The following is a 16,232-nucleotide window of genomic DNA, read 5'->3' as shown; positions in this document are numbered from 1 at the left end:
GATTAGAAACCTAAGCTTCCACTTTAGGTCTCTGCCTCCTTCTCTCCTATGGGAACCTTGCTGTGGTGGGTATGGGGAGCACATCTCAGGGCCTCTGTTCTGGGCCAGCTTTCCTTGGCAGCACAGGAAGAACCTCTCTATTCCCAGTTTCCATTGCACTGGCCGTTTGTCCACCTACTGTGCGCTGGACCTGCCTATCTCTCAACCTTGTGTCCTAGAGTCTCTCTTTCTGTTCACCTCCTCCATGACTGCGCCCACATACTTTCCTTTCAGTAGCAAGTCCTGGAAGGTTCACTACACCGAGTAGGGGGTCTGTTTTGTTCCCATCCCCTCTCCCATGTCCAGGCTCTGGCCTAGGACCTGGCACTATGTCAGGAAGGAGTCAGGGCTCTGAAAGGGAAAGCCACCTGCCTAGCTCACTCTCCTAGAGAGCAGCAGAGCTAGCCTGGCCCCAGTCTTTGCTCCTCTGCAGAGTTCAGGGCCTTGGTGCCACCATATTTTCAAGGTAGCCTGACTGTGTTAGGAAACTGAGGTAGTGTCTCTCCCACTGCAGCAGCAAGAGGCATGATCAGGACAAGACCTGTCTGTGGTAATGAATGACAGTGGTCCCAGGGCCCAAGCCCTGTTGAATGATCCGGGGTGGGGTGCAAAGGAGGGGCAGAAGACTGGGGTCTGTCACTTGCCTTTTAGTCCGTGAACCATATTTTACACTACAGAGGCATAGGCACATTTGCTGCGGTCTCTGTTCCCTTCCAGACAGAAGCTAGACAGCCTGCAGGTCACTTCCTGAGAAAGGCCCTACTCCCCTGTACCCTTCTCACCCTTCTGCTGCTCTTCCTTCACACTCGGGACGTCCAGGACACGGGCAGGTAGGTGTGCTCATTGGAATGGCCCCAGGTGTGGGTTGTGTGGGCTGCACTGTGCCTGGGTGTGCAGTCCGTCTTGAGCCCATGTGTGAGATGGCCATGGGGGTAGTACTGAGCTTTAGGGAAGAAGCACAGTGTGTGCTTCACACTTGTAATCCCAGCTTTAGGAAACTAACACAGGAGGATTGCTGAGTTGAGACAAATCTGAATTGTATAGTGAAACCATGTCTCAAAAAAAAAAAGTTTGTTTTGTTTTTAACGAATACAATCTGGAGAGGTGGCCTAGTGGTTAGGGCTCTTGCTCCTTTCCCAGACGATCAGAATTTGGTTCCCATATCAGGTGGCTTACAGGGCAGTGCTGTGTGATCCCAGAGAGACTTAGAATCATGAGGTCTGTGGAGATGGGTAGACACTTCTGACTATGGACCAGAGTTTCTGTTGTGCAAGACGAAAAGGCTGTGCCGTAGATACAGGACACCTGAGCCACAGCTCTTCCCCACAGTGCTGGCCAGACACAGGAGTGGCACCATGGGTTCATTTATGGTAGTTGTCTCATATCTCAAAGCCAACCGACGCCATGGGCAGTGCAGTGGATTCTGGGCTGGGCCCCGTGCTCAGTCTCTTCTTGGAGAGCTGCTCCCTGTGTGGGTGCTCACTCTTCTTGCTCCCTGGGCTGTGGAGGGTACCGCACCTCACTACTCCCTGTAGCTCCAGTCCCTCCCTGAGGCAGGAAGTGGGAGGGGTCACCCTGCTAGCTCTACCCAAGCCACATCCACCTGAAACCGCTGGCTTACCACACCCAGATCCACACCCATCCCTGCCCACTGCCACCCTGTCTCTTTCTGAGAGCGCCTGTGTTTATTACTCATGTGTGTCCTGGACTGCTGTGCTGAAGAAGCAGCTAGTCTCATGCCAGCTCTCACTGCAGAAGTAATATGCCTGCCAGGAGGTATGGTCCTCTACACAAGTCACTCTCAGGCCAGGTCTCCTCTGGGCTTCAGTCCTCTTTCCTCTCAGCTCTGGGATCAGCCCACACTCTGGTCCTAGGTGGGTACACTTTGGATGTGTTTATTACCCTCACAGAGGGTAATATAGCCCAGGACTACATAGAACCCAGAATGTGCTTTGAGATGGGGGTGGAGCAGGTGGCTAGCATGAATGGATTGGAGTATCTCCTTCCTAAGGGAGCTAATGGGTGTTGCTGCTTCACCGGCCTCAGAAATCAAAGGAAGTACTATGGAATGGAAGTCACAGCCAGAGCTGATCCGTCTGTCTGTCTGTCCCAACCAGTCTCCTGGAGGAATGGGACAGGATATCTCATTTCCTTGGGTCCTAAATCTTTACCCATCCCCTTCTCCAGCTTTCAGCTAGCTCCCTTGAATGAGGCCTTGAGCAGGGAAAGATACCCTAAGCGGTTCCCTGCTGGAGGTCAGCTGTGTGATTCAGCCAGCCCTCCCCACCCCACCCCTGTGCCCCTCTCTCAGGAGTGTGGGTGGTGTACAAAGCCAGCTGGTCATTAGGGGGCTGGGGCCTTCCTGTGGGATAGACACTCATCCTGGCCCAAGAATCCAGGCCTTGCCAGGAGAGCTGTCTTAGTGGCTCCTGGCCTGAGGTGACCTAAACAGTGGGAGTCCAGGGATGGGGACCCTGAACAACCTGAGAAGGTCTCTTCAACACCACGGGTATCGGGCACCTCCTGCGCATGGGACCCCAGGCAAGAGGAGGGCAATTTCCATAGAGCAAGCCCGAGCTTAGCCAGGAGGAGTGGGCCAATGACTTACTTGGTAAGAGAGGACATTGGACAGGTGTTTTTGCCTCCCTGCATCTCTGTTTTCCTGTCTGTGAAATAGGTTAAAGAAGACAGAGCAGAGAGAGTCCACTGGAGCCAGTGGGGAGGAGCCTGCCCTGTGCTGTAGCTAGTGCCACTTGTACTAAATCCGCAGTGCCTCTAGCCTCACACAGGTGTGCTCAAGAGACTGTCTGGGAGCACTTGGCCTTTGTGGAGAGGATTACCATGAAGGACCTATTACTACTGCCATGATCAATATCAGTATGAAAATACAGTAGGCCCCTCCACAGGGGGTCCTGCTCCTCTGTGGAGAGAATGAGCCCTATCTGACACAATATTTAAAAATTGGTGTGAAGACTAGATTCTGATCAGGAACATGTGGTGCTAAGTAAAAACACAGTTTCACTTTTTAAAATGGGGTTGCTGATATAGCTTTTGTATAGCATGCAGGAAGTCTTAGGTTTAGTCCTTAGGGAGTAGACAGGATCAGAAGCTTAAGGTCATCACTGGCTATGTGCGGGGATGAGTCTGAGGCCAGCCTAACACTAGATAAGACCCTATGTCAGATGTTGAACCAGAAGTCAGCGAGAACTCTGAGGGCAGCCAAGTTAGCGGGGGCCATGGTTTTCCCCTTCATCTCATGCCTTTTCTAGTTTTCCAGATGCTCTCTAGCGAACTTCTGGTGCTAGACCCTTCCTATACCCCACTCACTACAGTTTTGTAGAGCAGATTAAGCTTAGCCTCCTTGGCAGAATGTTCAGGGATTCCAGGGACTGCCCTTAAACTCATGTTTGTGGCACAGGGCAAGCTCTTAAAGCAGCTCCTGGTCCAGCATTTCTCACACTCAGCTGGCCACTGGAGCCACAGAAGCCGCTGTTAGACCCAGATTCCCAGGCTCCCAGTGCAGCCAGATGAGCTCTCTGGGGAGGCTTACTGTTTACAGCTCCTTCCCCACACCACAGATTATTCACAGGAAGTTACCCATAACCTCCTCCTTGTACCCCAAACCCCACGAGTCCCTCACTAGACCTGTCTGTCTTCATAGCCCTGTCTACACCTACTGTGTGTAAATATGGAGACGGGTTTAGTTTCTTTTGTTTTTGAGACAGGATCTCCCTATGTAGCCCTGGCTGGTCTAGAACTCTCTATGTAGGTCAGGCTGGCTTTAAGCACACAGAGATATTCCTGCTTCTGCTGGGACTAAAGGTGTGTGACACCACACCTGGCTACATTTGTAGATTTTTAGACTTCACAATTTGTTTTATAAGAATGAGTTTTGGAGGACTGGAGGATAGATCAGCAGCTGAGAATGCTGGCTGGTCTTTCAGAGGACCTGGGTTCAGTTCCTAGCACCTACGTGGTGCTACAACCTTCTTTAACTCCAGTTCCATGGGAATCAGACTCCCTGCCTGGCCTCTGTGGGTAACAGATTTGTACGTGCACAGAGCCGTACATGCTGGCCAAACACCCATATGTATAAAAAAGTAATTTTAAAAGTTGTTTTGCCATGCATGAGAGTGCATACCTCTAATCCCAGCACTTGGGAGCAGAGACAGAAAGGTCTTTGTAAATTCAAGGCCAGCCTGGTCTACAGAGTTCTGGGCCAGCCAGGGCTACATAGACTATCTCAAAAAAACGAACCAAACAAACGAAAAAGACTGAGTTCGTGGTCTTCCTCACTGCAGAAATTCCTCCAGGTCACTGCTATCACTTCATGGAGCTGGTCCTTGGGCTATGGTTGGGTAGGTTTCTGTTGTTTGGTTTTGGTTTTGGTTTGTTTGTTTGTTTGTTTGTCAGATTCTCTGTGTAGTTCTGGCTGACCTTGAACTCACTCTGTTTTCAGGCCAGGCTGGCCTAGAACTCAGAACCTGCCTCTGCCTCCCGAGTGCTGGGGTTAAAGACGTGTACGTGTCACCACACCTGACTCGTAGGATGGAGTTTTGGATGGTGGTGGAATTTTTATATTCCCTCATCCTTGGGGTCCAGACTTGTGAAGCTGCCTTGTGGTAAACCCCTCTTCTGGGTCCCTTTCAGGTTAAACCATGATTCCGGTGACAGAGCTCCGCTACTTCGCGGACACACAGCCAGCATACCGGATCCTGAAGCCGTGGTGGGATGTGTTCACTGACTACATCTCCATTGTCATGCTGATGATCGCTGTCTTTGGGGGGACACTGCAAGTCACCCAGGACAAGATGATCTGCCTACCTTGTAAGTGGGTCACCAAAGACTCCTGCAACGACTCCTTCCGGGGCTGGGGGGCCTCCAGCCCAGAGCCCACTTACCCCAACTCCACAGTCCTGCCTACTCCTGACACGGGCCCCACAGGTATCAAGTATGACCTAGATCGCCACCAGTACAACTACGTGGATGCTGTGTGTTACGAGAACCGCCTGCATTGGTTTGCCAAGTACTTCCCCTACCTCGTGCTCCTGCACACCCTCATCTTCCTGGCCTGCAGCAACTTCTGGTTCAAGTTCCCACGCACCAGCTCGAAGCTGGAGCACTTCGTGTCTATCCTGCTCAAGTGTTTTGATTCCCCATGGACCACACGGGCCCTGTCAGAGACAGTAGTGGAGGAGAGTGACCCCAAGCCAGCCTTCAGCAAGATGAACGGCTCCATGGACAAGAAGTCATCTACGGTCAGTGAGGATGTGGAGGCCACTGTGCCCATGCTGCAGCGGACCAAGTCACGGATTGAGCAGGGCATCGTGGACCGCTCAGAGACAGGTGTGCTGGACAAGAAGGAAGGGGAGCAGGCGAAGGCACTGTTTGAGAAGGTGAAGAAGTTCCGGACCCACGTGGAGGAGGGGGACATCGTGTACCGCCTCTACATGCGGCAGACCATCATCAAGGTGATCAAGTTCTTCCTCATCATCTGCTACACCGTGTACTATGTGCACAACATCAAGTTTGACGTGGACTGCACCGTGGACATCGAGAGCCTGACAGGCTACCGCACCTACCGCTGTGCCCACCCTCTGGCCACCCTCTTCAAGATCCTGGCGTCCTTCTACATCAGCCTGGTCATCTTCTACGGCCTCATCTGCATGTACACCCTGTGGTGGATGCTCCGGCGCTCCCTCAAGAAGTACTCGTTTGAGTCGATCCGAGAGGAGAGCAGCTACAGTGACATCCCAGACGTCAAGAACGACTTCGCCTTCATGTTGCACCTCATTGACCAGTATGACCCTCTCTACTCAAAGCGCTTCGCCGTCTTCCTGTCTGAGGTAAGTGAGAACAAGCTGCGTCAGCTGAACCTCAACAACGAGTGGACGCTGGACAAGCTGCGCCAGCGGCTCACCAAAAACGCCCAGGACAAGCTGGAGCTGCACCTCTTCATGCTGAGCGGCATCCCGGACACCGTGTTTGACCTGCTGGAGTTAGAGGTCCTGAAGCTGGAACTGATCCCCGACGTGACCATCCCACCCAGCATCGCCCAGCTCACAGGCCTCAAGGAGCTCTGGCTGTACCACACGGCAGCCAAGATCGAGGCTCCTGCCCTGGCCTTCCTGCGAGAGAACCTGCGGGCGCTGCACATCAAGTTCACTGACATCAAGGAGATCCCACTGTGGATCTACAGCCTGAAGACACTGGAGGAGCTGCACTTGACAGGCAACCTGAGCGCAGAGAACAACCGCTACATCGTCATTGACGGACTGCGGGAGCTCAAGCGCCTCAAGGTGCTGCGGCTCAAAAGCAACCTGAGCAAGCTGCCGCAGGTGGTCACGGACGTGGGCGTGCACCTGCAGAAGCTGTCCATCAACAACGAGGGCACCAAGCTCATCGTCCTCAACAGCCTCAAGAAGATGGTTAACCTGACAGAGCTGGAGCTGATCCGCTGCGACCTGGAGCGCATCCCTCACTCCATCTTTAGCCTCCACAACCTGCAGGAGATCGACCTGAAGGACAACAACCTCAAGACCATCGAGGAGATCATCAGCTTCCAGCATCTGCACCGCCTCACCTGCCTTAAGCTGTGGTACAACCACATCGCCTACATCCCCATCCAGATCGGCAACCTCACCAACCTTGAGCGCCTCTACCTGAACCGCAACAAAATCGAGAAAATTCCCACCCAGCTCTTCTACTGCCGCAAGCTGCGCTACCTGGACCTCAGCCACAACAACCTGACCTTGCTCCCCGCTGACATTGGCCTCTTGCAGAACCTCCAGAACCTGGCCGTCACAGCCAATAGGGTGAGTGGCCACTCTGGGTGCTCAGAGGACTCGTTTCTCAATACCATTGATGCTCTGGGGTTCTAGAAGCTCCGTGTTCTAGAAACAACGAGGGTGCAGGAGTTAGACTCCTAGGCCTCATTGCAGGTTTGCTAAATCAGAATCTCGGGCTGAGAGTCTGTCCTTGTCAGAGAATATCAGTATTGTGCTGTAAAGGGATGGTGTGGCCTGTGTTTCAGGGATGTGGATAACACAGGAATCCCAACACCAAGATTCTTTTGAAATGGGGTGGTGGGAGGTAGTTTTTACCTTGGAGTTTATGGTATCTGTCTCCCAACAACATTTTTAGCCAAGAGACCAGCCTGTATGCCCCCAGCAGGAGAAACTCTGTGGGTGGCTTTGCTAGCTGAGGTGAAGCCAGATGGCCTCTGTAACTACATCATTGCCCATGTCCCCCGCTTCTCTGCATCAGAGTGGTGAAGAACAAAGTGTGGCTTAAGTAGGCTCACCCCACTGCTCTTCTGGAGAGGAAATCGAGGGCCAGAACTGAGAAAAGCAACGCCCTTGAAACTATAGGTGGCCCCTGTGCACCCAGCCGTGTGTGTGTGTGTGTGTGTGTGTGTGTGTGTGTGTGTGTGTGTGAGACAGACAGACAGACAGACACTGAGAGACAGAAACTGAGAGACTGACTGAGAGACTGGAGAGCCCCCACCAAGAGGTAATGGGCCAGTTAGACTGGATAAGGACAGAGCACTTGTGTGGCTTGTGGTCAGGGGAACCCAGGCTACAGCAACTGAATGTCAGGCCCTGTCATCAAGGCCTACAGGACGTCTTCCAGTAAAAGGTGGGAAGCCTGAGGTTAGGGATCAGGAGACAGAGCTAGAGTGCCAATTCAGCCACCACCTCTGTGCCTCCATTAATCCAGTCCTCGAAGCAAGCTGGTGCTACTTACTCTTGAGTGGAGGTTGTGGTGGCCTTCAGCAGGTGGGACCTGCTACCAGCAGCTCTTTGTGCCAGCCTCAGGTATGGAGGACAGTGTGTCTAGCTCAGGACTCACCTCTGTGTTCCACAGTAATGCTTTCTTTCTTTGTCCTGGGCGCCTTTAGTGTAGGCCAGTGTGGATCCTCCACGTCAGAGGGATGGGGGGCAGTCTTTATTTGGCTTGGTTTATTGTACATATGAGAATGTCCAAGGATGATGGTCGACTCTGGTTGTTTCCACTAGAGTGGAGCCTCTGAGGAGGGGACTTGGAGGTCCATGAAGAACAGTGTTTGGGAAGCACCGCCAGCCCAGTCCTGTCTTTAATGTGTGTGGGGGGAGTGTGCTAAGTAGTGTTGGAGGCTGGTTACCTCAGGGAGGTGGGATGAACTCTCTGTGCCACAGGTGCTAGGCTGGATTCAGGAAGCTGTGGGCTAGCTCTCAGCCTTGTCTCATCCTGTCCCTCACCCCCAGGTTCTCACCCAGACGTGCCTGTTAGTGTCGTGCCTATTAGCTGAGGTCACCCGTTAGGGACGGAGCTGGTGGAGGCATGTTGTCCTGTACTAGAGGAAGGGGACCCTCTGACGCCCTGTTTAGCACATTGCTTAGTCACATCCTGTCCCCACCCCTACAAGCACCCATGTCTTTTATAGGGAAAACTATGCTTGGACCAATTACAGGCAGGCTGGGCCCTCGTGGGCTTGAGACTACAGTAGGGTGGGCAGTGAAGTGGGAGGCTTGAATTGGATAAGGCTGCTAGGGACAGAAATGGCGATGAGTCTGCAGAGCCTGTGGGGAGAGTCCTGGGTTAGTGGTTGGGGAGGAAGTGTGGGCTCTCAGGTTTCCTACACCGTGAGCCAGGACCCAAGAGGAGGTGTAGGTCTTCGGAGGAATGGTCAGTTATGCATACTGTGTCAGGCTCTCAGTGAATTGGCCTGGAACTTTCAGTCAACATTACTGTGCTCCTGGATGAAGAGAGATCTTTGGTGTAACCATCCAGGAGAAGGGAGAGGGGGAGAGACAAGGATCTGTCATGAACTTGCAAGTGAAAAGTAAGGTTGGGTTGGAGTATATGACTCCTCGTGTGGGGGGCTTCAGCGAAGGAACAGATGTGGATGGAGCTTGTGACTGGCCAGCAGCAAGGCTGGCGGAAGGGCAGAATGGGCTGTGTGAGCTCAGAGACGGCACTTCCCCAGATGGTTGGTCAGGAAGGTTGAGGAGGAGCCATGGAAGAGGCGCTTCCCAGAGCCTCCTAGAAGCGTTGTCCTTATTGAAGACCAGGTGGCCCTGAGGCCATTTCTATGATAATCATGGAGAGACAGCAGAGGTGAGTGAGGTTCAGGACGATGGGAAACAACTTTCATCCTTCAATGGACTAGGGACACTAGGGGCAAAGGATATATGTGGCCATATTAGGGAGCCAAGTTACCAAACTACCTTCACTTTCTCTGAGGCCTAGGGAGTATTTGGTGGCAGAGTGATGGTGTGAGGTTCTGGGGAGAGGACTTTTTTTTTTTAATTTATTTATTTATTATATATAAGTACACTGTAGCTGTCTCTCAGAAGAGAGCATCAGATCTCATTACAGATGGTTGTGAGCCACCGTGTGGTTGTTGGGAATTGAACTCAGGACCTCTGGAAGAGCAGTCAGTGCTCTTAACCTCTGAGTCATCTCTCCAACCCGGGAGAGGACTTTTTAAAGGGACCTGTGGAGGTGTTGACTGACTGAGTGGACCTGACCCCACCAGTCACCGGCCAGAACCATTCCTACTACCCTTGACTTTATCATTATCATAGGATGGTGGCAGTGGGAGTGGGGCAGGGAGGCATTGTGGCTATTCTGGGAAGGCTGTGGTTCCTGGGTCCTGCAGGGCCCACTTCTCATGTACCCTTGCCTTTTACATACCTGAACCGTAGACTCTGTAGCCACCTTGCCTACCTCTGACCCCTGGCCACAGCGGAGGAGACATCTCCGAGCAAGTGAGTTATACTCATGTTGAGGCGGGAGCCACACTCATTTCTCTGCTGAGAAAACTTAAGTTGCCCATTGGGAACCAGAACCTATGGAGTTCAGGTCCACCCTGAACAAAGGTTCTGACTTAGGAATGCTGGAGACGAGTATTTCTAGTCCAAGCTTTATGTTTCAAAAATGGGGAAACTGAGGCCCAGGAGGGCACGAGGCTTCCTTCCTGTTTGTGAACAGGGCATTGTATGCAGTAGAATGAGAGTGCAGTTCCCATGTGAATGGCGGCAAGAAGCAAAACTTGCATTCTCACCAAAATGGGCAGCAACGTCAGACGATGCGTGTCACCTCTCCATGGCAGGAGAATAGGGACAGTGATGGGGTCCCGAGAGTGGGCATTGTGCAGCTCTACCCATTCCCTGTGATTTGCCCCTTCCTTATAAACACAGAGCATCACTACTGAACCAAGCTCAAATTGTGGCACCACCCCCTACCTGCTGAGCTTGAGTATGCGAAACACTCAGAGAGCACTCACTGCTGGTTTTGAACACTGGATGGGTTAACAGTGTCTGTGCCGGGGCTAGTCTCAGTGAGTAGGAGACTCTTCTAGAGGACGAGTTCAGTTCCCAACACCTACGTCAGGCAGCTCACAACCACCTGTAACTGCAGCTCTAAGGAATCCCGCACCCTATTCTGACCTCTTCAGGCACCCTCACACAAGGGGCCAGCGCGCGCGCGCGCGCACGCACGCACGCACGCACGCACGCACGCACGCACACAGGGTCTGGAAAGCTGGCTTCTCAGTTCCCAGAGGTTGCTGTCCTGCTAAGGACTTGAGTTCAGTTCCAAGCCCTGATGGCAGCTCCCAGCTGTCTGTAGCGCCCTCTTTTGGCCGTTGTGGGTACTGGGCATTATTGTGGTGTGTAGACACAGGCAGGCACTCAGGACATAAGAGAGAATTCTTCAGAGGCTGCATTGATGGCGGCGTGGTTGTGAGCACTTGTTGCAGAGAGCCTGAGCTTCCTTCCCAATATCCACATGACTACTTCAAACCATTCCTTAACTCCAGATCTGATGCCCTCTTCTGGCCTCCACTAGACGTGCACATGGCTGCACATACATACTTGCGGGCAAGGACTCAGACACATAAAGTACATAAGTCTGTAAGACAGCAAAACAAAAACCCCAAACAGTATCTGTGCTCGGCTGCACATGCATATGCGGCTTCCAAATTGGGGGGGGGCCCTGCACCCTAGCTAACCTTGTGACCTGATAATGAGGTAGAAGTGCTCTAACTGGGATTCTGGCTCCTAGCAGGGAACTCTCTCCAGTTTCCAGAAATTGCTGCCCCCCATTCAGAAGCTGCTGTTAAGCTAGACAGGAGGACCAAGAGCCTGGGCCTGGCCCTGGCCTCAGAAGTGGGTAGGGTAAGAATAGCCGCCAGGTCGATAGTCCTCTGAGGGCAGGTGCTGGGTAGAGCCCACAGCCCAGGACATGTTGTAGGACCATCCTGGAGGCAGTCATAGTGGCTTCCTGAAGAAAGTGATTGTGAGTGACTGTTGGGCCTACAGGAAGGGTTGTCAGGATGCAGAGAACTGATGTGTGTGAGCGGGGAAGTCCAAAGGCCCTGTCCAGCCATGCACCTCATCCTAGTCCTTTGCTCCCTCCTGCAGATCGAGGCGCTCCCCCCGGAGCTCTTCCAGTGTCGGAAGCTGCGGGCTCTACACCTGGGCAACAATGTTCTGCAGTCACTGCCCTCGAGAGTGGGTGAGCTGACCAACCTGACGCAGATTGAGCTTCGGGGCAACCGGCTGGAGTGCCTGCCCGTGGAGCTGGGCGAGTGTCCCCTGCTCAAGCGCAGCGGCCTGGTGGTAGAGGAGGACTTGTTCAGCACACTGCCGCCTGAGGTGAAGGAACGGCTCTGGAGAGCTGACAAGGAGCAGGCCTGAGCACAGCCTGGAGGAGCAGCACAGAACCGCAGCACACCCTCAGGCCAGCGGGCAGCCCAGCTCTCCCCAGACTGCTGGACAGCCAGCTGGGCCCAGCCAAGCAAAGGCTGGGCCAGAGCAGAAAACGGGGACTGAGGGGCTGGCCCCTTTTCTCCTGCTGGGACATGTCCACCCAGGGCAGGCACTTGCTGGAGACCAGAATCTCAGAGTGCAGTGTTTGGACAATCAGGGTCTTCACGCTGGAGCCATCTCTGCCTCAGTGCTGGGCTGAGCCAGCCCCCAAGCAAGGCCCAGGAACAGTAACCTAGATCTGGGTATTTATTTTCCACTTCCCACCTTCTCCTTCCAGATAACTTACACATTCCCAAGAGGGTCGGGCTCTGTGGGCAGTGTTTAGCACCCTGGCAGTCACCTTTTTCTTTTTCGGGTGATACTGACAGAATCAAATCAAGTGCCCATCCAGCCAGACTTGGGCAGGGTTGGGTAGGGTGAGCCAGCTGCAGGACGGTTGCCGTATTGGCACTGGGCTAGGCTCTGGCAGCAAAGCGTGTGAGAGACCAGGCTTCCAAGTTGAAGGGTCAGGCCTGGGCTTGCCCCATCAGTTTTTGAAGCAATTTTAGATTTTTTTCTTTTTTTTTTTTTTTTTTTTTTAAGCGAGGGTTTTTTGGGGGGAGGGGTTGGTTGTTTTTTAAGCTTTGAAATGATGGTTGAGGTATTTAAAAAAAAATTAAAAAAAAAAAGACACTAAAGGCCAGTGAGTTGAAGTCTCAGGTGGGGGGTATTTCCCCCCTTGAGCAAAGCAGCAAGACATTGAACAAAATTTCCTCTCCCTGGGGTGTGGGCCAGGATGTCTTCCCAGTCTGTCCTGACCTTGGTCCAGAAGTGCTATTTGCTCTTCTCGTCTCCTGGGGCAGGCTTTTATTTTGTTTGCTTTTAAGGTTTTGTTTTTTTTTTTTTTTTTTTTTGGTGTCCTGTTATTTTTTTTCCTCCATCGGCCTTGGCAGGCACTCTTTTCATGGCTGTCAGCCAAAAGGAAGGCTCTGGAGCTGCCAAGAAGGGGGGGGAGACTTGGGCTGGCTAATTCCCAGATGAACGGTGCTCCATCCCCCTCCCTACCCCCCTAATGCCCCTCCACGCACAGTGTTAAGGAGCCCAGAGCAGCTGCTTCCCCACCCCAGCCCCCAACTCTGTCCCCACATCAAGGATTTGCTCAATACCACCTCTTGCCTCTTCTGCTTACATTAGCTCTGTCACCATCTGGTCCATCGTGAAGAGGTGACATTTAGAGGTAGATTGGGCATGAGAGGTCACCACTGGGAGGGCAGGCTCCCCAGTTTTGGGGTTCCAGGACAGTTGTTACTGGGCGCCTGGTTTGCACACAGTACAGTTAGCATCTAGTGGTGGTAAGCCACTCTGCTTTAGATCAGTCACTAGGGTCCCTACCTAGAAGGGTCCTTGCCTTAGATCAATCCCACGGACACTAAGGCACGTTTAGCGTCTCTTGTCTTAATGATTGTGTCTGTCTCCGTCAATTTGTGTTTTCCGCGTCATGTCGTTGGATGTAACCCTTGGAAATACTGCACACTAGCCTCTGACAACCACGAAGCAATCCGTTACTCATGGGTCTGACTTGTAGACTCAGTTCAGATATCAAATAAATCTATAACACAATTGCCTTTGGAGGTCTCCATACCATACACAGAAGGGCTGTCCCTTCACTTCTCTGAGGTGTTTTGGTCCTGCTTCACTAGTTTGTCGAGGGACCACTGCTTGGGCTCTGCTCACTTCTCTGCCCGTGAACCTTGTACACCGTTGAGGCGGTTGCCGGAGGTGGTGCCAGCCCAGGCACCTGTAAGTTCCAGGCAGGTTCCTGCCCAGGGGTCCGTGGCCCACATATTCTGTTGTCCGGGCACCTGCTGTTTGAGCCCTCACAAGCTTTGACTGGTCAGTGCTAGAAGCGGAATCTAGAATGGGGGCCAGAATGTGCTTAAGCTAGGCCCATCTCTTCCCTCTTGTGGCCTCTGTATCCCCATCTGTGCCTTGGGCGTCTCCACCCTGCTTTCAGAAGGTGCTTGGGGTTCCTACACCCAAGGCTCCATGGTTCTGCAAAGGTAAGGCTGGCAGTCACCACAGGCAGGCTTCTCTGGCTCCCAGCCCCTTCTAGGGTCAAGTGTAGAGGGTCAGAGGGAGAACTGCCTTGTGACCTCAGCTCTACTGAGACTCTAGTTCCATTAATTTTCGCTCCCCCCACCTCCTGTCTTTTTAATAATAATGGCACAGGCAGGTTTATTTAAAGGGCTGTGGTTATGGAGTGTCTACTCTCCATCCCTGTAGTGTGTAGAATGCTGTATGGGTTGGGGAGGCCTTGCTAGGAATAGAGCCTGAGGCCTTGAACTCCTGCTGAGCTACACCCCTTAACTCCTGGGTGATCCTCAGGGGAGTGCTTCCTTAGGTTCAGGATCTGACAGCTGTACCCAGTGAGGATTCCATGCCTCTTCTGAACATCACAGGAGTTGGGAACTTCAGGGCTACCCTGGCCTCAGGAAGGGTAATCCATTTTTTGGGGGTGGACCAAACACTTCCCACTATGCCCTACCTCCCTGAATTGATGATTTCAATTAAGCTTCTAAACCAGGTGGACTCTTGTCATGCCTGTAAGCTCCAAAGCCTGGAAGTTGAGTGGGGAGGATCGCCAGAGGCCAAAGCCAGTGTGGACTACACAGTTTGCCAGGCAGACCTACAGAGTGAGAGGGTCAGCAGGAGCCCAGTCAGTAGTCTCCCACTAACCTTCTGGACTACATGCCTATCAGGAGCCCTTCCATCAGAAGTATTTAGGTGAGGAAGAGGCCAAAATGTGACCAAAGAGGAGGCCTGAGCTCCACAGGCCCTGAGCCCCCAGACCTGAGTCATCTCTGCCCCTGTGGACTGCTTGCAGATAGGAGGCTGAACAGAAGGGCTTCACTCAAGGAAAGACCCTCTTACTTACCTCCAATGGGGGGGGAGGGGACTTCCAGTTCCGCTGCCCCTGCCCCACCCTGGAATGGGGTTGGGAGAGACTTTCAGGCTTCTGCCCCAGTCTGGAACTGGTTAGCTTCTGAAGAAAAAAAAAAAAAAAAAAAAAAGTGATGTGGAAACACCACCCACCCTCCCCCTGAGGCCAGCAGAATGAATAGAACAGAGGGCCCTTTGCCTCCCCACCCACCCAGGCTTTGCCACTCTACCTAAAACCACAGTGTGGGCCCAATCCCTACCTACAAAAGCAACTTAGAAAATTTGGAGAAATTGGAAAATAGTTTTAAAAACAAAATATTGGTGTTGGGGATTTAGCTCAGTGGTAGAGCGCTTGCCTAACAAGTGCAAGGCCCTGGGTTCGGTCCTCTGCTCCAGAAAAAAAAAAAATTTCCACCCCCTTAGCCTCACCCTGCTAGCAATGGGTGACAGTTGAGAGGCACTTCCTAGATACTAGCCCCAGGCTGAGGTCCTTATCAGAGAATTACCTGCTGTTCACCCTGGCCTGTTAGCACCAGTTGCTGAGAAAGTAAGGGACCACCTGTCTGGCTGAGCCCCTCCCCCCACTTTGGTGATGTCCCCAGGCCATCGCTGGCTCAGCAGTAGGGGCCCGGTATTCCTGGAAGTTGGTTGGGTGTCTGTTTTCGCTCAGTGGTTGCATCAGAAAGGACAAGTTCTGCATTCCCTTCCTTGTGACTTTCCGAGGTTCTGTCTCCAGGCCTTCTCCAGCCTGACCCGAGAGAATTTCCATCAGCCCTAGTGTCCAGTGGGTACAGCCCTCACTGGCTTTCTTGAGGCCTGGACAGCCCAGACAAAGCAGTAACTCCCACTGTTATGGCCCAGAAAACACTTGGTCAGGAGCCAAGGCTCTTGACAGGCGAGCAGTGTCCCCTCGCTTACTCCTGAGACACTCTGTCCCCTGGCTATTCAAAGCATCATTTCTGGGAAGGCCAGTGAACAGCTTTTCAGAGCTCATTGTCCGTGTCCTCTGCAGAACCAGCAGGTGGTTCTGACCACCCTGCCACCCCACTGTAGACACCGGTCATCGTGGGTCTAAGGCTAGAGAACAGGAACCATCTCTGTCTTCCCTCATTCTGAGGGCTTCTGTTCCCCAGAACCCCTCATCTACCTCCCCTTAGCACCTCTTTAGAGCCTTTCTCTCAGCATCTAGAGGGCTTCAGACCGAAAATGAAGAAGCACTCAAAGTTCTTTTCCTCCGACCCTTTGGCCTTCACCATCCAAAGCCACTCAGGGCCCAAGCCCTGCAATCCAACAGATTTCCCTCTCGGGTAAATTTAGATTCTGTGACTGGGGACTTTCTAGCCTTTTCCTTCCTCATACTATTGGTGACTCACACATTCTAGCAGCTTCCTGCCTGCCTCCCCACGCTAAGCACATCCCTAGTACTGCCCAGGAGTGGATTTTAGAGAAAAACTTGAGGGATCAAGACAGCCTGTGAAGGGAAACAGGTAAAGGCTAATCCTGGATTAGCTGGAGGCT

The 16,232-nt window shown here is 52.7% G+C and overlaps 2 protein-coding genes across 10 annotated transcripts in view; both read left to right on the top strand.

The window, feature by feature from the left end:
• Lrrc8a (leucine rich repeat containing 8 VRAC subunit A) overlaps positions 1-13,396 on the top strand; it is a 27,257-nt gene extending 13,861 nt beyond the window's left edge. For 5 of the 6 annotated variants that reach the window (XM_032902876.1, XM_032902874.1, XM_032902877.1 and 2 more), the window contains 2 exons: positions 4,690-6,854; positions 11,448-13,396. In XM_032902876.1, the coding sequence (XP_032758767.1) occupies positions 4,698-6,854; positions 11,448-11,723 (2,433 nt within the window). In that variant the 5' untranslated portion in view covers positions 4,690-4,697 and the 3' untranslated portion in view covers positions 11,724-13,396. Of the gene's footprint in view, positions 1-756; positions 870-4,689; positions 6,855-11,447 lie in introns of all 6 variants that reach the window. The other variant, XM_032902875.1, reaches the window with a different exon arrangement.
• Positions 11,934-16,232, top strand: part of Phyhd1 (phytanoyl-CoA dioxygenase domain containing 1) — an 18,245-nt gene continuing 13,946 nt past the window's right edge. Inside the window, exon 1 of one of the 4 annotated variants that reach the window (XM_032902879.1) lies at positions 11,934-12,037. Coding sequence is in view for 2 of the 4 variants with exons in the window: in XM_032902881.1 (XP_032758772.1) it covers positions 13,821-13,834 (14 nt within the window). In the remaining 2 variants the exon portion in view is untranslated. Of the gene's footprint in view, positions 12,038-13,720; positions 13,835-15,761; positions 16,202-16,232 lie in introns of those variants that run through there. The other 3 variants (XM_032902881.1, XM_032902878.1, XM_032902880.1) reach the window with 3 other exon arrangements.

This window comes from Rattus rattus, chromosome 5, assembly GCF_011064425.1.
Source record: "Rattus rattus isolate New Zealand chromosome 5, Rrattus_CSIRO_v1, whole genome shotgun sequence".
Lineage (NCBI taxonomy): Eukaryota > Metazoa > Chordata > Mammalia > Rodentia > Muridae > Rattus > Rattus rattus.
This window is presented reverse-complemented; position numbering and strand designations above follow the sequence as displayed.